Below are 24,784 nucleotides of genomic sequence, written 5' to 3' on the forward strand. Positions count from 1 at the left end.
ATTTATAAACCTCTCCAGGCCTACCAGATTTTTGGGTGACTAATAGATTTTTCAAACAAATCTAGTCGGCTGAAAGGTGTAAAGGCACCTTCCCACTACGGTATTTATGGCGAGAATTGACGGAGAAGAGTAGGGTAAAGTGGTAAATTTTTGTGCTTTCTTAGCGTTACTTACCTTCCTTCAGATCTGTGAATTTTAGAATAACTTAATAGATTAGAGCATTACTGCAAAAAAGTGGAAGTTATTCCTTATATTCCTCTTTTCCTTTCACATGGTATACTGGAAGACATTTCTTTGTAAATTATTTATTTCCTGATGTTTTTTTATTCGTTAATACCAAATTATATTTATGTACGTGTACGATGTACATGCTCGATTAACAGCAATGGTTAACTGCGCTTAACGCGGTTGGATGGTGTAAAGCTGTCATTTCATGTTCTTGGAGCTGATGATGATGCTGGATGAGTTCTTGGAGCTGAGCTATTCTTATAGCGTTTAGGCTGATACCACATTCGGCGTGTGAGCTCTTCGGGTTCAAGCGACCGTCGCATTTGGCTGTCGCGTGAGTGCGGCGAATTGAGAAGCCTCTCTATATAAATAAGCACCAAAATGATACAGATGACGGCCAATCGGTATTCTACGGACATTTGACTTTAATAAGATTTGGGCCTTTTTTTATTAGCATGCACAAAGACATTAGATATGCTATTCGTCCCGTCCATTGCTTCACGCACCCTGGCGCTGCGGGTCTCATACGACATTAAAAAAAGCTATAAAATAGGCTCACAACCTTCCCGTAATGTAGGTATTGTATCATGCTGTCCCGCCTGCAATGGCACGAATGCGCATGCTTTCCTGGTCCACACGCACGAGCAGACTGGATAATGCGATTTTTACACTGCCTGCCCCGCATATTGCGTGTCGACGCACCTACGCGCGTTCCTGCGGGAGTGCAGATCTGCATCATCGTGCGGGTTTTAGCGCACTCACGCGCGTCGGTGCGTTTTGTAGATTCACGCACGGCGGCTCTCATATTCGCCGTTCTCTGTGGTGGTCCTGCACACACGTCACGCCCATTCAAAATCACGCGCGGCACTGCGGGATTCGGTGTGCCATACCTTGCATCTCGCCCTCGTGTGTGATCATATCATATCTCAGAATATCATAGATAGCCCTACAAAAATCGGTAGGATTGATCTCTCCTACAAAAAGTCCGAAGAGGGCGTATAACATATGTATAGGTATTATACCCGTAAATATAAACAAATTAAATATAACAATTTTTATTGACACTTTTACATAATAACAACCAGTTAATTAAACCACGTGACGGTACAGAACTTTTACCAGACAAATTAACTTATTAAATTCCTTCTTTAGCCTGCCTCAGTTTCAATGATGACCAATTTCTATAACCGCTTTGTCGAATGCTGCAACTGGTCTTGGCGGCTGGCCCACCGCTAACACGGCATCTGTAAAAAAAAAAACTATTGTTACTACTTACTAAATAGTATTGACGCACTCCGAAGAAAATTTCTATTTTGAAAACCTGAGAAGACCTTCGCGAGAAAAGATTTTGATAATTGATATGCAAGGCGAAATTTTGTTTGAAAAGGATCCCAAATTATTGGGATTTGATTGTGGTCTAATCCCGAAACTTTTAATTAATGAATTATAGATGGAATTATGGAATACAGGCACAGATGAGAAAGATGCCACAAGGAGTTCTATTTAGCGATGGTCGATTCATTGAGGATTACAAGCAAAGATAGGTATGTGACTTAGTAAGTGATCGCGAGCGCGGTGGCCCGTCACTGGATATGTGCTACTTGACTGTATACTGTGACGAGGGAGCCGCTGCCACAGCACGGCCGGCAGGGTCGGCAGCAGTGCGGTCGGCAGCCGCCGCAACCTCTGAAACAGAAATATTTCAAGTGCATAGATATTTGGAAAGTATTTCCTGTGAAAACTATACTCGAGTTGCCTGAACTGTAGAGCGCGAAGCAAAATGTAGACAAGAATTTGTCAAACTTACTGAATTGCCGACATTACTGTCTGCAATTGACCGATAACACCCATTCGATCACACATTTTTGTGGATTTATTTGTATATATTTTAATTATTTATTAAAAACTTCCACTCGGATAAATTTTGCTCACCCAAAATTATGACGAATTGAAAAACTGTCACTGAATGATTGATGTCAAACCCTTCCAATAAATATGACAGTTCTCTTTTCAAAATGCGCAGTTTTTCTTTTATATGTCAGAAACTATACTTTCTTTTTCACTAAATAGGCCGTCATAAATGAGGTAAATCTTAATTGTCCGTATCTATGATTAGTTTTGTTAAGCATTAGAAAGTAGTCTGTTACAGCCTTTTTATCGTCCCACTGCTGGGCACAGGCCTCCTCTCACATGGAGAAGGATTGAGCATTAATCACCACGCTTGCTCAATGCGGGTTGGTGATTTCAGACTTTATAGTTTATAGAAAGTAGTCATTAAAATTATTTACCAGATTAGCAGCAACTATTGTAGGATGGAGAACATGTCGGATAGTGCGATTTTACCTGCAAGTTAACGGTTTAGTCTATTATCTATCTAGTCTTTACAACTGAAGAGTGGTGAAAGAAACGTGAGGCCAGATAAACATAACGGATTAAAATATAGTCTCATATCTAGGCTTGTTCCTGCGTGTATAAAACAACTAACACGCACATCGTTCGCATTTTAAGACGATATCTGTTTTATATTAGATGAAGTCTACATGCTTTCGCAGTGTTTTTCGAAGACACAGACCTAAACAAAATATAAGGAAGAAGCTGCTAGCTAGACGATACTAAAAATATCAAGAATTTTCATTATTTTCCCCTTACTAAGTTTCGAAAAAAGTAACTATATAGGTACACACAGGCCGTTCAAAATTGATGAGCTGATACCGCACTTTCTTGTCCTGATTGTTCAACACCATGCCAGGCCAGCTAGTGGGTCTGTAGTCAAACGTGCTGTCATGCACGATGAGGGGTCGGCGAACCGTCCAATTATCCATACCGCAAGGCAGGCATGGTGGACCCTGGAAGAAGTGTATTTTTTATAATTTTTGTATTGTAAAGAAGTGAAATAAATCTTATGTGCAAGGGCATTCAGAACTACATAGATCGGTCGTTATATTAAAAAGTAAAAGTAGCCTTTGTCGAATCAAAACCATGATTCTTCTACTGTAGGTGGAGCGGTAGAAATGTCAACCATTTTGCCTTCAACATTTGATGGGTTGCCTTTTTTAACGATTGTATTCTTTGCGGGGTAATTCTTATTCTTATTCTTTATTCTTTCGAATAAACTGATTACAATTTCAATGATACCGCCGTTTAAACTATGTAAAACCCTTAAATATGTAATATACAGATCTGTAGTAGCTATTATGACAGTCGTGGTTATTGCGCACTTGATTTTGGCAGGCACTTTGTCCTTTTGTCCGCTCAGTCAGTTTTTTACTATAATAGTTTCTTAGGTAATAGAAGAGGATTAAGGAATGTTAAGCCCACGTCTGCCCAGGCAGCAAGGGAGGTTCTAGCTCATTAAAAGGGTTGTGGACAGCTTATATGGAAGTATAAATGAATCGCAAATACTTCAGTTGTTGCGTAATCCTGGTGCCGATATTTTTACCAATCTTTTTGTTTCCTGAATACAGGGAAAGTAACAAGTCTACTAAAAAAAGTCCAAATAGGATTTTATTATTTTAAAACTTACTCTGATGGGGATACAAGGAATATACGTTGGGGGCTCCTTGTAACTTGGCAAGCATTGGATGGGGCTGCACATTGTTTTGCTTGATATTTCAAATACTTTTGTAAAAAATTATAAAAAAATTGTTTCTTTGATTTTCTGTATTTTCACATCTGAGTTTTTTTTAAGATTTTGACAGATCTTTAAAAAAATACTTGAATTGCTTTTGCTATAAAAAATAAACAGATAATGACTGGCCTGAATGGCGGAATATCCTGTTTTAGCACCTGTTTGGACCATTGTGCCCTGTGCATATCAGGTGCCCAGTGGTCAAGCGAGGCATAGCAAGATGCAAGGTCCAAGTCCATTATACCGAATGAATCTATACTTATATTATAAAGCTGAAGAGTTTGTTTGTTTGTTTGTTTGAACGCGATAATCTCAGGAACTACTGGTCCCATTTGAACAATTCTTTCGGTGTTAGATAGCCCATTTATCGAGGAAGGCTATAGGCTACTATATTTTTATCCGGGTTCGTGCAGAGGTTCCCACGGGATGTGGGTGAAACCGCTGGCAGAAACTAGTTCATCATAAGCCTCTTTATTTCACTGCACGGCATATGCCAACATGCCATTATCACATACAGAAAAGGAATAAAGGTCTCTGCACACAGCGGGCGCGGCGCGGCGGGACTAGATCGTGTACTAGATCGTCGCGTCACGTCGCGTCGAGCAGGACGGCTCTGTGTGAAGGCCTCCGTAATATCTAGCTAGTACATTACAACTGCTCAGTGTCGCGTCGCCGCGCCGTCCCGTCTCGCCGCGCCGCGCCCGCTGTGTGCAGAGACCTTAAATCACCACGCTTGCTCAAGATGGATCGGCGATTACATTAAAGTTTCATCGAGATGTTTTTCTCGACGTTTGCTCTCAGAAACACTCAGAAAAATATTCTTAGATACCCCTAATATTATAAATGCGAAAGTAACTCTGTCTGTTACGCTGTCATGCTTAAACCACTGGACTGATTTTAATACAATTTGGTACAGAGATAGAGTTGACCTTGAGAAAGAACATAGGACAGTTTTTCTCCCGGACTTTTGAAGAGTTCTCTTGGAAATGCGATATAACCGAACTCGACGCGGGCGAGCCTCGAGCGGAAGCTAGTACTTTGATAAAAGTTACATGTACATAAGTACCTGATCTTGAATCAAATCCGCATAATGCATACATACATACGTGATGATGCAGATCTGCACTCCCGCAGGAACGCGCGTAGGTGCGTCGACACGCAAGATGCAGCGTGATGCGGGGCAGTGTGAAGATCACCTTTTGGCTTGAAAAAATCTATATACTCGTAATATAAAAAAGGTATATACATATATCTGCCCTGGCTCCAAAGGGAGATAGTATTGTATAAGTATGTAGATTACACTAGTGCAGACATTTTCTAACCTCTGACTGACTACCCATGTGGACTGCCAGAGATATTAAAATGCCAACTGGGACCCGCAATTTCAAAGTGCCTTCCGAAATACGGTATATTGTACCTACTTGTTGCTTTTTGTGTTTGTATACAGCACGGCTATGGTGTTTTTATGTCATACTAGCCGTTTTCCTGCGGTTTCACCCGCGTCCTTTGGGAGCATTGACATATATTCTAGCGATAGACAAGAACATCCATACAAATAATTTACCCGATAAGTCGTCTGTTGACATCTCGTTGACGTATTGTGACATGTAGTCATCCTCATTGATGTTAATTGCAGAAGTGTCGCTCGTATTTTGCCTACATTTTTCATTACTCAAAAAGTTTATAGGTATCTAAGTGAATTCAAAATCATGTAATATATCAAAAAGTTTATTTATATCTAATTGAATGCAAAATCATGTAATATATTAAAACCAGGAACTTATTTTTAGGGTTTTTAATATTAATTACGATGTTTTTTTCTTAGGGTGCGTCCACATCTGGCGAATGCGCCGCGAATGCGCAGCACGCGAGCCGATCGCGAGCTGTCCGCGAGCTGCGCGCGTGCAGTCACTGCAATAGTTCGGTGCGCCTCTTTAGCGCAACTCACGCAAGGCTCGTATAGAGCGCGCGAGCGGCGCGCGAGCGGCGCGCGATCTGCGCGCAATCAGTTCTCGCCCTTACAGTTCCGTATATTGGCTCAGTACTATCGAAGATGTCAGACGTCGCGCGCCGGCTGCGCGCCGCTCGCGTGCGGCGCTTAGGTCGCGCGCGAGCTGCGCGCGGGCGGCGCAGAAGCGGCGCACGAACAAAAATGCACGCGCGCAGCTCGCGGACAGCTCGCGATCGGCTCGCGTGCTGCGCATTCGCGGCGCATTCGCCAGATGTGGACGCACCCTTAAGAGGGCTATCACAAATTTTCGCGAATTTAATTATTTTTTCTTGAAAGTAAGAACATACCATGACAAAGTGCAGTCTGTTTTCATTGATATTTTACCTACTGCTAGTTTTATGGCACATCTGTTTCTGCACGATTTTCTTAATCCATAATTCAAGATGGCGGGCGGGAACAAATTAATGCATATTTGTAAAATTGAATTATAAATGAAAAGTATGATATACAAGCGTTGTAATAGCATGAACAGCGTGTAATTTTACTAACTTGACTCTCGAATAGTTTATATGTGTAAGTTTATACCTTGATATGTATTTTCTATTTTATAATTGTCGTTTCATAGACATCCATCTGACGCAGGTGTCAAAATCGTTCTGATTTGCCATTTTGGGCACTGCATAGTCTGCAGTGCAGTTCAGTGTGGTAAGCTTTTTGTTCGGAACGTTCTATCTAGTACGTAGTACATATATATCGATGTTTGGGAGCTACTGCCCGCACCGGGATAAAATATAGCCTATGTTACTCGCAGATAATATAGCTTTCTAATGGTGAAAGAATATTTAAAATCGGTCTAGAAGTTTTTGAGTTTATCCATTACAACCAAACAAACAAACAAGCAAAGATTTCCTCTTTATAATATTATGTAGTATAGAAATGCATTTAAGACCTCCTTTGGAAAATTAAGTAAGGAAGTAAAGGCTGAATACAAAACTTTTTAAATCATTTGAAAAATACGTCTCCGAACATGTCAAAAAGTCAAAAAGGTCGCCGAATGTCAAAATGAAATCAGTTTTTACAAATCTATCGTGTAGTTAACAGTAAATATAAAATTAAGCAAAAAAAGTAGAAAATACGCGTAAAGATATAAAAACACAGTATCTTCTAAGAAAATAATTGAACAAATCTATTTGAATAAACTTTTCATCACTATCATAAATATTGTTCACCGTCGGTGAAGATTATTTTTATCTATCTACAGTAACTATATCAAACATATCCTCAAAATGTAAGTAATGAACTGTTTACACTTGTATAAAATCTCTATGGCTGCGTCCGTACAGGCTGGCGGCTTGCTTAGGGCCTAGAAGGTTGGGAGAGCTGCCTTGCGCCTTGCTACAAAAGCAAACACGTTTACATGATGCACTCCAAGCGCGCTGTATGCTGGTCGGTCACGTACATCTTCGAACGTTAGTTTTTACCTTTAGCTTCGTACTAAGCTACTTTCGAGCCTATAGGCACTAAGCAAGCCTGTACACGGACGTGGCCAGACGTGGCCTTGAGATCTGTTGCGCTCGTCCCTGAATCCTCGGTGGCTCTACACAGCGGACCTTCACGCGGTGATACACGCGATATAACACGTAGTCTGCCAGTTAGGGGCGATGCGATTTGTCTTTTTACAAGCATATTTCAAAAAATCCTACAATCCTACATGACACATCATGATTTTGCGAAGTCGTTGGTGAATAGTTAATAAAAATATTGTAATTCGTCAGGTGTGGAGGCTGTGGTGGATGCGGTGGCTGCGGCCCTTGCGGTGGATGCGGGGGATGCTGCGGTGGTTGCTGCGGACCCTGCGGGGGCTGTTGTGGCGGGTGCTGCGGTGGCTGCTGCGGAGGCGGCTGCTGTTGCGGATGTCCCAAAATAACGATCCACACGTGTTGTACAAAGATTTGTTAATCGTGAACAAGACAAGCGAGAGCTGCAAGAGACTAGTACTCCGGGTTGGTTGCGATATGACGTCTATTCTCAGCAAATCGGGAGTTCAGTCTCGAAGCGTCTTACCCCAGTGCTGTTCCATTCGTTTTGTGAAACTCAGTGGCGTATTAAAGTTTTGGTTCATTATATTATACTTTTTCATTTCTATTCCCTATACCCGGCCAGTTTAGATGTCTAAGCACATGGAGCTACTCAAATATGACTGAATTAATCAGTATAATTAGAATTACAAACTAGTTATAAACTGTATTTAGCACACGACGCTACTCACATTGCAAGGTTTCAGTCACTCGTTATTTCTACCAAATAAACACGTGCGAAAAACCTAGCAAGGGGAAATATTGGAAGCAATAAAAATATCGGTGTCATACTCTTCAGCAGAGCCACCAATTTAGAAGTTGATCATTTATGTCCATCAGGATTGAGGAGCCACTTTTTGTATCTTAATGAAATTTTGTACTTATTTAGTAGTAAGTTAAAAAGTATTGTAGGCTCAATCTTGGAATTTGTAGTATAATAGTTCAAAAGTTATATGAACACAAAGGTGGCTCCTCAATCTAAATATTTGGACTGAGGAGCCACGTTGGAACACAGAAAGTATACGATGTACATTCTTGAAAATTTTGTATGATTTAGTAGTAATTGAGCGCAATGAGTACTAAAAATTTAATTCCACTACCTTTAATATTTAAGAAGATACAATACTTTTAATGTGGCACCTTAACCCATACAATGAAAGTGTGAATTCCCATGAATCGTAAGTGGCAAATTCAAATTACACCCCATAAATATTTAGTAGTAAGTGTGCCTGAATTTGTAGTACATAAACAAAGTAGCAAAACTGAGTGAATTTTGTAAAAAAACGTATTTTAAGTGGCTCCTCAATCCTGACGTTTCTGAAATGAGAAAATGCTTGAGTTACCTGAAATCGGAATGGAATAAAAAAAATAAAGACACTAACATTTAGTATAAATTTCTACTAAATATACATGCACAAATGAAAATTGTATGTATTCAATATCTGATAAAAAATCATCTTTTCCATATTCCTTAGGACGTCGCCATTAAGGGTGACCATGTAATATGAATAAAAATCAGGATAAATAGGTAGTTCTCAGCTTTACCGCCAATTTTTTATTAAACCTCTGTAGGCAAACACATTTATGGCTATTCCGCCTCTTGAATGACAAAATATTATTGGGTAAATACAAAAGTATTTAATAACCTTACTTAATAAAGTACCTATTTAATAAACTTGCTTTGTCATTCTACATTATTTGCTGGAGCGGTGTAATGTTCCAAATTCAAAAAACGCGCCTGTTTTTTTTTGCCCTTTATAGGGCAGGCTAAAGTGTTACGACCATACTGCCTAGTATTTCGTAGTGGCAATGGATTTGATTTTCATTGTCCGTAAATTCGATACTTCGTATTTTTTTTTAATAATGACAGCATTACATATGAAACATATTTGCTGCGTTGTTGTAACCGACTTCAAAAAAAAGGAGCGAGTTCTCAAGTCACTTGTTATTTTCTTTGTTACTCGCTACCTCGAAGACGCCTGGACCGAAATGATTTTTTTTTCTTTCTACTCGCAGTTTTGTCCCATAGGTTTGGATCTTACTTGATGATGGAGGCGACAGAAAATCAAGGGAACTCCGTATCGGTATATAGCAACTGCCAAGTGTTTGGGATCATTGGCTTCGTATTAACGAGATCTTTACACCGAAATATGTTATGAGTACCATATCAGACCTGACAATGAAGACAAAGTGCGTTAAGGGAACTCCTTAACGGTTGATAGCAGCTACCTTGTGTTAGGCCATATTTTATTTAGTTTGGTAAAGAGTTTCCGCAACTGCCACTAAGGGTACTTAAAATACACTCTTTTGCAAAAAAAGCGGGCACCTATGTTCAATCTTGGTTTTAAGAACTTTATGTTTCAAAAGGTTTTAATGACTAGAATATATTAAATAATGTCGGGACATAAATAATGTCGGGACACCTTTTTCACACACGGTCGGTTAGCCCCATGGTAAGTTATTTATTAACTTGTGTTTTGGGTGCTAACACAACTGATAAACTACATATAGCTACATATATACATATTTATAAATACATATCATAACACCCAGACCACGGCCAACAAGCATGCTCATCACACAAATGTCGACCGAACCGGGAATCGAACCCGGGACCTCAGGTTCGGCGGTCCGGCATGATGACCATTGCGCCATCGAGATCGTCATAATATTACTAGCATCAAAAGGTTTTGCCAAGCATGTGTATCTATTCTTAATTTTAATTTTGGAGAATTGCTAAGTAAGTTGTTAAAACCTTGTTCTTAATTTCTAGTAGAAATTTTGTCGGTGTTTTGAATAGCAAGTTTTCCAAGTCATGTTCAGGAAACTGATACTGCAGTTTTAATAACTGATTGATGAACATTTTTGTTACATCAAAACATTTTAGAAAAATCATGCACATTTATTAAAATTGACAGCTGTACTAAATGAGAATAAGATGATACAGCACGACGATTGACGACAAATTATTAGAGATAAAAAATAATAAAGAATATAAAAAAATTGGCGGCAAAGCTTTTTCTTCTTTCGTGTCGATGACATGTCATATATTGAGACTACACTATGTCAGCCCAATATGCCGCCACAGCGAGAGCACGGCGGCAAAGCTGAGAGCTATTTATCCTGATGTTCTTCATATTACATGGTCACCCTTAATGGCGACGTCTTAAGGAATATGGAAAAGATGATTTTTTATCAGATATTGAATACATACAATTTTCATTTGTGCATGTATATTTAGTAGAAATTTATACTAAATGTTAGTGTCTTTATTTTTTTTATTCCATTCCGATTTCAGGTAACTCAAGCATTTTCTCATTTCAGAAACGTCAGGATTGAGGAGCCACTTAAAATACGTTTTCTTACAAAATTCACTCAGTTTTGCTACTTTGTTTATGTACTACAAATTCAGGCACACTTACTACTAAATGTTTATGGGGTGTAATTTGAATTTGCCACTTACGATTCATGGGAATTCACACTTTCATTGTATGGGTTAAGGTGCCACATTAAAAGTATTGTATCTTCTTAAATATTAAAGGTAGTGGAATTAAATTTTTAGTACTCATTGCGCTCAATTACTACTAAATCATACAAAATTTTCAAGAATGTACATCGTATACTTTCTGTGTTCCAACGTGGCTCCTCAGTCCAAATATTTAGATTGAGGAGCCACCTTTGTGTTCATATAACTTTTGAACTATTATACTACAAATTCCAAGATTGAGTCTACAATACTTTTTAACTTACTACTAAATAAGTACAAAATTTCATTAAGATACAAAAAGTGGCTCCTCAATCCTGATGGACATGATCATTTATGTCCATCAGGATTGAGGAGCCACTTTTTGTATCTTAATGAAATTTTGTACTTATTTAGTAGTAAGTTAAAAAGTATTGTAGGCTCAATCTTGGAATTTGTAGTATAATAGTTCAAAAGTTATATGAACACAAAGGTGGCTCCTCAATCTAAATATTTGGACTGAGGAGCCACGTTGGAACACAGAAAGTATACGATGTACATTCTTGAAAATTTTGTATGATTTAGTAGTAATTGAGCGCAATGAGTACTAAAAATTTAATTCCACTACCTTTAATATTTAAGAAGATACAATACTTTTAATGTGGCACCTTAACCCATACAATGAAAGTGTGAATTCCCATGAATCTTAAGGGTCAAATTCAAATTACACCCCATAAACATTTAGTAGTAAGTGTACCTGAATTTGTAGTATATAAACAAAGTAGCAAAACTGAGTGAATTTTGTAAAAAAACGTATTTTAAGTGGCTCCTCAATCCTGACGTTTCTGAAATGAGAAAATGCTTGAGTTACCTGAAATCGGAATGGAATAAAAAAAATAAAGACACTAACATTTAGTATAAATTTCTACTAAATATACATGCACAAATGAAAATTGTATGTATTCAATATCTGATAAAAAATCATCTTTTCCATATTCCTTAGGACGTCGCCATTAAGGGTGACCATGTAATATGAAGAACATCAGGATAAATAGCTCTCAGCTTTGCCGCCGTGCTCTCGCTGTGGCGGCATATTGGGCTGACATAGTGTAGTCTCAATATATGACATGTCATCGACACAAAAGAAGAAGAAGCTTTGCCGCCAATTTTTTTATATTCTTTATTATTTTTTATCTCTAATAATTTGTCGTCAATCGTCGTGCTGTATGATCTTATTCTCATTTAGTACAGCTGTCAATTTTACTAAATGTGCATGATTTTTCTAAAATGTTTTGATGTAACAAAAATGTTCATCAATCAGTTATTAAAACTGCAGTATCAGTTTCCTGAACATCACTTGGAAAACTTGCTATTCAAAACACCGAAAAAATTTCTACTAGAAATTAAGAAATTAAGAACAAGGTTTTAACAACTTACTTAGCAATTCTCCAAAATTAAAATTAAGAATAGATACACATGCTTGGCAAAACCTTTTGATGCTAGTAATATCTTGACGACCTCGATGGCGCAATGGTCATCATGCCGGACCGCCGAACCTGAGGTCCCGGGTTCGATTCCCGGTTCGGTCGACATTTGTGTGATAAGCATGCTTGTTGGCCGTGGTCTGGGTGTTATGATATGTATTTATAAATATGTATATATGTAGCTATATGTAGTTTATCAGTTGTGTTAGCACCCATAACACAAGTTAATAAATAACTTACCATGGGGCTAACCGACCGTGTGTGAAAAAGGTGTCCCGACATTATTTATGTCCCGACATTATTTAATATATTCTAGTCATTAAAACCTTTTGAAACATAAAGTTCTTAAAACCAAGATTTAACATAGGTGCCCGCTTTTTTTGCAAAAAAGTGTATTTTAAGTACCCTTAGTGGCAGTTGTGGAAACTCTTTACCAAAATAAATAAAATATGGCCTAACACAAGGTAGCTGCTATCAACCGTTAAGGAGTTCCCTTAACGCACTTTGTCTTCATTGTCAGGTCTGATATGGTACTCATAACATATTTCGGTGTAAAGATCTCGTTAATACGAAGCCAATGATCCCAAACACTTGGCAGTTGCTATATACCGATACGGAGTTCCCTTGATTTTCTGTCGCCTCCATCATCAAGTAAGATCCAAACCTTCATAGTCATATCACGAATAACCTGTTAGCTATGGGACAAAACTGCGAGTAGAAAGAAAAAAAAATCATTTCGGTCCAGGCGTCTTCGAGGTAGCGAGCATGTAGCGAGTAACAATGAAAATAACTAGTGACTTGAGAACCAGCTCCTTTTTTTTGAAGTCGGTTACAACAACGCAGCAAATATGTTTCATATGTAATGCTATCATTATTAAAAAAAAAATGCGAAGTATCGAATTTACGGACAATGAAAATCAAATCCATTGCCACTACGAAATACTAGGCAGTATGGTCGTAACACTTTAGCCTGCCCTATAAAGGGCAAAAAAAAACAGGCGCGTTTTTTGAATTTGGAACATTACACCGCTCCAGCAATGTAGAATGACAAAGCAAGTTTATTAAATAGGTACTTTATTAAGTAAGGTTATTAAATACTTTTGTATTTACCCAATAATATTTTGTCATTCAAGAGGCGGAATAGCCATAAATGTGTTTGCCTACAGAGGTTTAATAAAAAATTGGCGGCAAAGCTGAGAACTACCTATTTATCCTGATTTTTATTCATATTACATGGTCACCCTTAATGGCGACGTCCTAAGGAATATGGAAAAGATGATTTTTTATCAGATATTGAATACATACAATTTTCATTTGTGCATGTATATTTAGTAGAAATTTATACTAAATGTTAGTGTCTTTATTTTTTTTATTCCATTCCGATTTCAGGTAACTCAAGCATTTTCTCATTTCAGAAACGTCAGGATTGAGGAGCCACTTAAAATACGTTTTTTTACAAAATTCACTCAGTTTTGCTACTTTGTTTATGTACTACAAATTCAGGTACACTTACTACTAAATGTTTATGGGGTGTAATTTGAATTTGCCACTTACGATTCATGGGAATTCACACTTTCATTGTATGGGTTAAGGTGCCACATTAAAAGTATTGTATCTTCTTAAATATTAAAGGTAGTGGAATTAAATTTTTAGTACTCATTGCGCTCAATTACTACTAAATCATACAAAATTTTCAAGAATGTACATCGTATACTTTCTGTGTTCCAACGTGGCTCCTCAGTCCAAATATTTAGATTGAGGAGCCACCTTTGTGTTCATATAACTTTTGAACTATTATACTACAAATTCCAAGATTGAGCCTACAATACTTTTTAACTTACTACTAAATAAGTACAAAATTTCATTAAGATACAAAAAGTGGCTCCTCAATCCTGATGGACATGATCATTTTATCCTAAAATGATGTACGTGAAACGAACATCATGTACGCATACCGTTATTACTGTATGTGCATTGGATAATGAGAAAATCGACATTGACGAGACGAGTGGATCGAGCGAAGATGACGATGTCATTATACTATATAAGGCGATTATCACACTGCCCCGCATGATGCAGCGTAGTGCGTGGATGCGTTTTTTTCCGTTGTATGGAAATATCTCCGTTTGTATGGAAAACACGCATAGTCCAACACACTGAAAATGCATCCACGCGCGTTCATGCGGATCACGCACATACATGCGGAGAAACACGCACCCCCGCGCGTAGGTGCGGGGCGAGACGCAAGGTATGGCACACTGAATCCCGCAATGCCGCGCGTGATTTTGAATGGGCGTGACGTGAATATTTGAAAATGGAACTCGCTGTGCGTGAATTTACAAAACGCACCTACGCGCGTGAGTGCGTGAAAAACCCGCACGATGATGCAGATCTGCACTCCCGCAGGAACGCGCGTAGGTGCGTCGACACGCAAGATGCAGCGTGATGCGGGGCAGTGTGAAGATCACCTTATCATCATAACAGACGCCGAAGGAATCGACGCAGATTTTGGATTCACCCATATATCCAAAATAATGTGAACTGCAGATTGTCAGTTGCAGCACGAGAGCTGCGTGAGGCAGTTGTCCCACCTACGACGAGAAAACGACTAAGGTGATCTTCACACTGCCCCGCATCACGCTGCATCTTGCGTGTCGACGCACCTACGCGCGTTCCTGCGGGAGTGCAGATCTGCATCATCGTGCGGGTTTTTCACGCACTCACGCGCGTAGGTGCGTTTTGTAAATTCACGCACAGCGAGTTCCATTTTCAAATATTCACGTCACGCCCATTCAAAATCACGCGCGGCATTGCGGGATTCAGTGTGCCATACCTTGCGTCTCGCCCCGCACCTACGCGCGGGGGTGCGTGTTTCTCCGCATGTATGTGCGTGATCCGCATGAACGCGCGTGGATGCATTTTCAGTGTGTTGGACTATGCGTGTTTTCCATACAAACGGAGATATTTCCATACAACGGAAAAAAACGCATCCACGCACTACGCTGCATCATGCGGGGCAGTGTGATAATCGCCTTAGTGTGCGTTGCAGTAGGGAGTTTAAGGGTGCGTCCACATCTGGCGAATGCGCCGCGAATGCGCAGCACGCGAGCCGATCGCGAGCTGTCCGCGAGCTGCGCGCGTGCATTTTTGTTCGTGCGCCGCTTCTGCGCCGCCCGCGCGCAGCTCGCGCGCGACCTAAGCGCCGCACGCGAGCGGCGCGCAGGCGGCGCGCGACGTCTGCCATCTTCGATAGTACTGAGCCAATATACGGAACTGTAAGGGCGAGAACTGATTGCGCGCAGATCGCGCGCCGCTCGCGCGCTCTATACGAGCCTTGCGTGAGTTGCGCTAAAGAGGCGCACCGAACTATTGCAGTGACTGCACGCGCGCAGCTCGCGGACAGCTCGCGTTCGGCTCGCGTGCTGCGCATTCGCGGCGCATTCGCCAGATGTGGACGCACCCTTAGGCGATTATCACACTGCCCCGCATGATGCAGTGTAGTGCGTGGAAGCGTTTTTTTCCGTTGCTTGTAAATATCTCCGTTTGTATGGAAAACACGCATAGTCCAACACACTCAAAATGCATCCACGCGCGTTCATGCGGATCACGCACATACATGCGGAGAAACACGCACCCCCGTGCGTAGGTGCGGGGCGAGACGCAAGGTATGGCACACTGAATCCCGCATTGCCGCGCGTGATTTTGAATGGGCGTGACGTGTATATTTGAAAATGGAAGCCGCCGTGCGTGAATCTACTAAACGCACCTACGCGCGTGAGTGCGTGAAAAACCCGCACGATGATGCAGATCTGCACTCCCGCAGGAACGCGCGTAGGTGCGTCGACACGCAAGATGCAGCGTGATGCGGGGCAGTGTGAAGATCACATAAGGGTGCGTCCACATCTGGCGAATGCGCCGCGAATGCGCAGCACGCGAGCCGATCGCGAGATGTCCGCGAGCTGCGCGCGTGCAGTCACTGCAATAGTTCGGTGCGCCTCTTTAGCGCAACTCACGCAAGGCTCGTATAGAGCGCGCGAGCGGCGCGCGATCTGCGCGCAATCAGTTCTCGCCCTTACAGTTCCGTATATTGGCTCAGTACTATCGAAGATGACAGACGTCGCGCGCCGCCTGCGCGCCGCTCGCGTGCGGCGCTTAGGCCGCGCGCGAGCTGCGCGCGGGCGGCGCAGAAGCGGCGCACGAACAAAAATGCACGCGCGCAGCTCGCGGACAGCTCGCGATCGGCTCGCGTGCTGCGCATTCGCGGCGCATTCGCCAGATGTGGACGCACCCTAATACAAACCATTCTGAACGGCTCGAGGCGATACGGTGACGATCCCTTTCCGATCCCATATGTGTGCTGAGACCCTTTATCGTTGCCTCGTATCTATTGTACGTTTCTTGAGCGAGGAAATAGCCGATAGTTAGTAGTTTTCTCGTCGTTGGTGGGACAACTGCCTGAATCTACAAAACGCACCTACGCGCGTGAGTGCGTAAAAAACCCGCACGATGATGCACTCACAGATCTGCACTCCCGCAGGAAAGCGCGTAGGTGCGTCGACACGCAAGATGCAGCGTGATGCGGGGCAGGGTGAAGATCACCTCAGTGTGCCATACCTTGCGTCTCGCCCCGCACCTACGCGCGGGGGTGTATATTTCTCCGCGTGTATGCGCGTGATCCGCGTGAACGCGCGTGGATGCATTTTCAATGTGTTGGACTGTGCGTGTTTTCCATACAAACGGAGATACTTTCAAACAACGGAAGAAAACGCATCCACGCGCTACGCTGCATCATGCGGGGCAGTGTGAGAATCGTGACATGGCGTCGTTGTGGTGTGGTTGTGGCTGTGGTGTGGTATTGATACGTGTGTGGTTGTGGCTGTGGTGTGGTATTGATGGTATTGTATTATTGTGTGGAGAACCCCTTATAGGGCGGGGCCTAGTGATGCTATATTAAAAGATTTTTTTACAAAGTGAAGTGGATCGTACGTGTACAAGAAGCTCGCACAAGCAGCAGGCTGCTGCCCGACGGCAAAAAAAATAAAACTAGATAGATACGCTTATTTATAGTAGTTTATTTCCACAAAACGGCACGGAGTGTACTTCGAAGACAAAAACATCGAAGGCGTCGGTACACCATCATCGACGCAGACACCATGGCTTGTCTGCGCGAATGGGTGTCACTCGGTGCCACTAGCAAATCTTCGTGCAGCAAGTATAGATGGTGATGCAGGGACAACAGCATCCACCGCAGCAGCCGCCACAGCAGCCCCCGCACGGTCCGCAACACCTACGAAAGGAATTTCACAGCGTTAATTTAAAACAAGAAAGCGTTCAAAAATGCTTTTAAAATTATAAATACTTACATTTTCTATGGGGTGTAAAGAGTACTTAAAAAGGCCTAAAAAACAAGTCGGTCGATTAGACCCAAAACGTTGTGGAAAGTCACTGTTTTTTAAAGAGTTTTTAAAAGATTAAAGTTTTTTTGGGTCTTTTTATATAGTGTGTATCACGCAAGCGATTTGATTGTACTACCCTTTTGATCAAACGACATTGTTTAGAACACCTCGGGTGGCGTTTGAATAGAGAAAAAAACGTTTGTCAGTGCAATTTATTTTTTAAAATAAATTTTCCTTGTTGACAGTATTACATCATAAACAAAATAGGTTAGATTCATTCTCATCCTCCGAACCTTTTTCCCAACTATGTTGGGGTCGGGTTCCAGTCTAACCGGATTCAGCTGAGTACCAGTGCTTTACAAGAAGCGACTGCCTGTCTGACCTCCTTACCCGGGCAACCCGATACCCCTTGGTTAGACTGGTGTCAGACTTACTGGCTTCTGACTACCCGTAACGACTGCCCAGGATGTTCAATGACAGCCGGGACCTACAGTTTAACGTGCCATCCGAAACACAGTCATTATATAGTGTCCAAAATAGGTTAGATTATAATAAATAATAAATCGCGATGGTTCAGGAAGGTATTTTAGTTAAATTTTATTTTGCATTCAAATACCTAACATGTATTGATACATTTTTTTAAAAATTAAATTAAATTAAATTAATAGGACAAAATTAAATTTGTTTAAACCTTTACAAATCAATATAAATAAAGCTTTCCCGTGGAAAATGAAGTACGATTTTTGTGGAAATTCCGCTACTTCAAAGCCGAATGTTTTATCCTTCGAGTACGATGGTGATATTTTGTGTTTTGAGCTAGATTTAAAGTCAGTGCCACCTCCAGCCACCTCCGATATTGTCTTTCCATGTTGTGTAAAAGAAAAGTCAGATGGCAAAATAGGATCAAATGTAACTAAACTACGTAAGACCGACATCGACAAACGAATAAAATCAAAAAACATAAAAAGAGATGGTTTCAAAGAATGCCTGATCCCATTAATTACTAATATGGTCAAACCATTGACCAAACAAGACGCCAAACACGACTGTTATCTTTATGTTATCAAAAAGCAAGAAATAAACAACGCTATCAACTTTACAAAAGATAATATTAAAGATGCAGATACATCTGGATTACAAAGAGGTGCGAGTGAAAACAGTGACCGAAAATCCCCGAATAGAAAGAAACCAAACACATTTATGAAATTGGGAACTACTGTGCGCGCAAGCAAAAGCCGTGAATTACGAGGTGGAATCCTCTCAACAGATTGTTTCTGTCTTCGGAGAAATGGCCTTCAGTATGACTGTCGCAGGACTGGTTGTCAGAACAATCCACAGTGCTCGGTTCTGCCTGCACCTATATGCGAGCCCTCGCGTGTTGCCTGCATTGCACATTTTGCCAATCCACACGCCGAAGAATTAAGTAGCATCTGTAAACTACGCCCCTCGCGTTAAGCACTAGCACTCGTTACTGTGCAACCGCGACGAGCAGTGTACAGCTGCAGCGCGGATCAACCACAGACGACTGTCCCAGTTTTGTTGCAAACCGCAAATGAAGAAACTAGCGTTGTGTAGCCGCGCCAACGAATACAATGACCACGACTGTAGGCAAGTCGAAGAACAAAGTTACGTTGGAGACTTAAAAAGCTGCGAGTATGTCAAGCCTTCAGAATGCAATATATAATATGCTTCGCAACACCTGTAAAATATAAGAATTTGGATGAGTTTATGCTCTGACTCATGTGTGCCCTTGATCTTATTTTTATGGAGTTTGGTATCAAATTGTTGGCTGATAAGAAAGTCACAAATCCTGGCACAGAAGCATTTAAAAAAAAAAGAACAAAAAAATTGAAACTAGACAAAAGAAAAAAAATCGTTGACAGAAGAAATTTTCACTTCGACTAGTTTAGATGTATTTTTATAATAAAAATTTGTAAATTTTAATAAAATAAACTATTGTAAATTCTTGTGCTATTTTCATGTAACTAAAATTGTAATCACAAAATAATAAAAATATTAAAAAACACCCTCCTCCCTGCTATTCCTGAATATTTAAAAGGGCCGTTAATTTTAATCTCAAGATGTAAGTATTTTCTTTTCTATATCGAATGTGTTTGATAAACTTCTAACATCTTATCACAGAAATACATAAATGTTTTGTTTAGGTGTTCACCGTGTGGTCCTATGGTTTGCTATAAATACGAAGACTGTGGTCCTCCGGTAAGTTGATACCCGTCGAGATTTTTTACATTATTATAACTGCATGGATAGAAATCTAATAGCCATATCGATGTTCAGCTACAGTGTCTACCGCGATCTGCGTTCAAGCGCAATGGACTGCAAGATTGCCAGTTCTTCCAGCAGGGTTCTATACGGTACCTGTGCCGGGCAGACTGCTGCTGCCCCCGGCCGTGTCCGCCGTGCTGTCCGCCGTGCGTGCGACGCCCACCTCCCGGCAAGACCTACGTCACACGCTTCAGCGACTTCGACCTTATATCACAATGGTAGTGATAAAGGCCTTTTCGCGACGTCGTCCTCTACCCCTTGCCTCTTGAACATCGGTAAATTATTATTAAATCACTCACGGCGGACAGACTATATTACTCTAAAGTGGGTGATAGACGAGCATACTTAAAGTACGCGGTTTTTAAGATCGCGAACTCGGCTCGGCTCGACGTAGTGACACACGTGAAGCTTACTCATTATGTATCGCGATGTCTTCGACAGAAGAAGCTTTGTGTTATTTAGGAATTATATCGTATTACATTTCAAAAACTAAAAACAATAGACAAAGGCGAAAAGTGTGGGTTAAGAACTGGCTTACAAAAAGAGAGCGTTTACCCCATGTACATTTAGTAAGAGAGTTACGTGAAGAGAAGGAAGATTTCCAGAATTATTTATGCCCTTAATGAATTAATTTTTTTCTTGACGTTCTCAATCGTAGCATCTCTTTCTACCTTCCGTATAATTTCTAATAAATTAAGATAACCTTGAAGCTTCAAATATTTGTCTTTGTACTCGTTGCTTCTAATTTTCCAAAGACAAGGGTTATTTCGGAAAGCTTCTATAAATTCCGTTAGCAGTTCATGCGAATAAGTTCGAAAATCACACATTTTGAGAAATTTATGAATCAAAATTAACAAAAATTGCAATTCAAACAAGCGTGCGTGTCCACGGACTGGCGAAACAAAATGGCGGCTCGCGGCTCGCAGTGCTGCCACACGTACGAGCCAAGACGAGCTACGAGCAAAATTTCAAACCGGTTGGATCGCCGACGAACTTACTCGACGGTTTTAAAGTACGCGTACTTAGGGTGACACACGAGCGAAAAAGGTCGTCGAGCCATAAGTACGCGTACTTGCTCGCCCGTCTATCACCCCCTTTAAGGCGGTTAAAAACAAATTATCATCTTTACAGAAAGGTAAGCCTTCGGATGGAGGTAACAGAGTGGTGGAGGAAGGCGAAGAAAAAAAGAGTGAAAAGGAAAATCAGTTGAAGCGAATCAAGAGTCGCGAGTTACGTGGTGGCATCATGTACTACAGTTGTCATTGTATTAAGCGAAATGGGCTCCAGCACGATTGTCGCCGCACAGGATGCGGTGGCGAGCCCGCGTGTCTTGTCCTACCCGACCCATTGTGTGCGCCCAGTCAGTTGGCTCGCGCTCGCGGTCTCGCCGACCCTGCTGCGCTGGCAGCTCACACTCAGGCTCAAGGTGGTGGTGGCTCAGGTGGACCAGCAGATACTAGCTCTGGAGGAAAGAAATTTATCGTCTGCGAGCTAAAGGGTATTATTCCCGATGTAGCCGTGGATAAGAGCGGGAAATGCTGTAAGTGTCCAACTACATTAGTACCTACTCAAGCCTCTGGTAGTGGTGGAGTAAAACCTCAAATGTTCGTTGTGCCTACACAAGCGTCTGTCAATAGTAGTGGTGCGAAACCGCATACGTGCCCCTGCCCCGGCGTTTCTGTTCCAGTGAGACAAAATCCTCCTGCTAATAACCCAAATGACTTTTGTCCATGCTCTTGCAATAGTTCTGGCTCTAACGCTCAAAATACTCATCCTGCTATGGCATTCGATGAAAAAACTATTAATCAAATACTGAAACTTTTTGAATCAAAAGAACTGGCGTCTAGTGAAAAAAAGGTTACTGGACACAGCGGTCGTCCTCATAACGCAACAAAACCTGTTGCCAAAGAAGAGCCATGTACTAGACCTGGGTGTATACACTGGCAGCCACCGCCGCCATGCGTTTGGGACCTTCCGTGTAAAGCGGACTGTTTCGAGACTCCACCTTCAGTCCAACCAGGCCGCAATCCGCTGTCCGGCGGCGGTGGCTTCAATAGTGCAAGAGGAGCCTCTGGACGTAATAACGTATCACAGGGTATGCAGAAACCTCACGAAATAATGAAACTGTTGACGCCTGAATGTTGTACAGGTTGTTCTGCACCGAGAGAGGGAGGCGCAGCGAGCGGCGGCCCGGCACCTGGTTTACCTATGTTGGTGATGAAGCTTTGCTGAACGCGTTTTGTCCTATGCTTACTGATTTTCTGAAAGCTTAAGAAAAAGTGAAAAATAATCCGAAAGCATTAAATGTTTAAATGTATTTGGTCTTTTATTTGCGTTTAATGACTAAGGTCTAGCAAAGCCTAGCGACTAGCGCTGCAAAATTTTTCTCGACTCCGCTCAAGCCATGTGAGTGATGCATTACGGCACAGCTATTCTCTTCTATGCTCTGCTCCGCCTCAGTGGAGCTGCAGCCTTAGCAGGTTAAAAGGTTTTCCTGTGAAGCGAAGCAGGGTAGAACTGAACGGAGTGGAGCAGGGGTACAGTAGGTTGAACCGGAGTGCACCGAGGTGGACTGCAACGGTGCTGCTTGGACGCCCATAAGCTAGAGTAACACCCGGTGCGTGAGTCCCCAATGAAACGCATTCTCTCATTAAATTTCAACAAAGCTCCCACCATGTCATACTTTTTGTTGGATAGATAATCGGGCCGGTCTTTTGTAGCGAAGTTCTGATAATAATTTTCTGACCGACTTTTTGTGGACCAAACGTCCACTTTTGCTATCGCATATTATAAATGCGAAAGCAACTCTGTCTGTATGTCTGTTACGCTTTCACGTCTAAACCACTGAACTGATTTTAATAAAATTTGGTACAGAGATAGAGTTGACCTTGAAAAAGAACATAGGATAGTTTTTATCCCGGGCTTCTGAAGAATTCTCTTGAAAATAAGCTATACCTAACCGAACTATACGCGGGCAAAGCTGCCGGCGGAAGCTAGTTAATAACAATTTGGAATGAAATATTATATATGATATATATTATATTATAGTACAGGGTGAAATGTATGACGAGCGATAAAAAAATATATCTTAGGGTGTAATATATATTATACTAGCTTCTGCTCGCGGTTTCGCCCGCGTGATGTGTTGATAAAAAATAGCCTATGACTGTGTTAATCCAGTGTATCACCTATCTAATCGGTCCAGCCGTATTTGCATGAAAAAATAACAAACATGGCACATCCATAAATTCTCACAAACTTTCGCATTTGTATTATTATAATAGTAGGATATCCCATAGTGAAAAGCCTGGCACAACGCTCTTTCTCGCGACAAATGGACAAGACTTCTAAAATTGCTGGCAGATAATAATCAACTACATCCTTTTTCCTATCTTTCAGAAATTTTGATTGACGTCAATATCATCTATTAATTGTTAAGATTATTTTATAGTACCCATACCCAATAACTTATAAAAATTGTAAAATGTAAAGCAACTCAGTTACATTTATTATTCCCGTTAGCAATACCTCATAATGTATTTTTGGTGAAAGTGGCAGTAAAAATGGAGTAAAATTTTCAAGTACGCCTACCCGAAATCTGTTAGCGATGGCATCTATCTACAAAACTGTTCGTGCTGCTATTAATTCCCAGATAAAAACAAAAATTGATATGTTTCGCTGGGTTCCCAGTGGCGATGAATTGGGATCGCGCTTTCGTAGCAGCAGTTGCTCTGGTGGTGGTGACAAAGGCGATAAGCAGCCCGTACTAGGTCCCAGTTCTGGGGACAGCAGTAATCCCGGTGCTCCCACTATGTATGATGTAAGTTTGAGTTTGGTTTTCTACGTCGAATTTTGTCTCTAGAAAGCAAATCAACTGATAGACAACTTTTTTAACCCGCAGTTGCTTTATATCAATAACCTTATAATACCTAATCAATAACATAAATGTGTGTATTATTGTTTCAGTCTCGCAAGTTGGGTCACAAGCTGTCCACTAACGATGTGTGCCCCAACTTTGAGACTTTGCCAAACATTCCCACTGGAGTCTTTCGAAACACATCAGGAGAGGTAATGTCAAATATGTCGATCGTTTTGATCATTGATTTATTTATCTTTTATTTTCTTTATCTTATTAGGTAGGTCCCTCATTTTAGAACTGGTAGCGTCCATGTATTATGTTATTTATTACATTTTCAGGTCCTCGGCCGAGACGCTGGCAAATGCTTGTACTATCAAAATCCGGAATATTTTTCTTTCCACCACATGAGCTTTTATGATTTAAACATCGCTTTAAGAAAATACCGAAGACCTTCTCCAAAAAGTGGCAGGAAACCCATTTGATGTTTATGTGTAGAGCATAAAAATGAATAATATTATCATCACAAATTTTAACCTTGCAACCTCCTCAGGGTTAAAATTTTACGCAAAGTGGTTTCCATAGCAATAAGAAACACGTCTAAGACGGGAAGAAATATATTTTATTTCCTAGCCTGTGGGATAATGACCTACTACTTCTATAGTACTCTCACGGCGTTCTATGTCGCATTCCTGTTGGCAATATACTCTCTCTCTCACTCTCTGAAAGGACACTAGGCACGCAGACTGAATTTAGTTGAAAATATGTACGTAAAATATTAAGATTTAATGAAGGTTGCGTACCTACTAGTATCATGAACCATTACATAAAAAGGAATAACTCGGGAAAGTTAAAATAAAATTAATTTTGCTTAACTAATGTAAATTGGTTTTGTTGGAAGATTTATTTGTTTAG

General features: G+C 41.0%; 2 protein-coding genes and 1 long non-coding RNA gene across 3 annotated transcripts; 2 read left to right on the forward strand and 1 right to left on the reverse strand.

The window, feature by feature from the left end:
* Positions 1 to 17,383: 17,383 nt before the first annotated feature.
* On the reverse strand, positions 17,384 to 17,802 carry LOC124630924. The gene is made up of 2 exons (XR_006984459.1): positions 17,695 to 17,802; positions 17,384 to 17,618 (listed from the first exon to the last, which is right to left on the reverse strand). It is a non-coding gene; the product is annotated as an uncharacterized LOC124630924 (long non-coding RNA).
* A 933-nt stretch (positions 17,803 to 18,735) lies between these two features.
* On the forward strand, positions 18,736 to 22,245 carry LOC124646174. Its single transcript, XM_047186262.1, has 4 exons — positions 18,736 to 18,871; positions 20,026 to 20,159; positions 21,145 to 21,553; positions 22,163 to 22,245. The coding sequence occupies exons 1-4, from the start codon at positions 18,736 to 18,738 to the stop codon at positions 22,243 to 22,245; spliced, it is 762 nt and encodes a 253-aa protein (XP_047042218.1).
* A 1,375-nt stretch (positions 22,246 to 23,620) lies between these two features.
* Positions 23,621 to 24,354, forward strand: LOC124630916. The gene is made up of 3 exons (XM_047164962.1): positions 23,621 to 23,833; positions 23,980 to 24,081; positions 24,211 to 24,354. Exons 1-3 carry the CDS (start codon positions 23,621 to 23,623, stop codon positions 24,352 to 24,354), a joined length of 459 nt encoding a protein of 152 aa, XP_047020918.1.
* The last annotated feature ends 430 nt before the right edge of the window (positions 24,355 to 24,784 follow it).

This window comes from Helicoverpa zea, chromosome 1 (genome assembly GCF_022581195.2).
Source record: "Helicoverpa zea isolate HzStark_Cry1AcR chromosome 1, ilHelZeax1.1, whole genome shotgun sequence".
Lineage (NCBI taxonomy): Eukaryota > Metazoa > Arthropoda > Insecta > Lepidoptera > Noctuidae > Helicoverpa > Helicoverpa zea.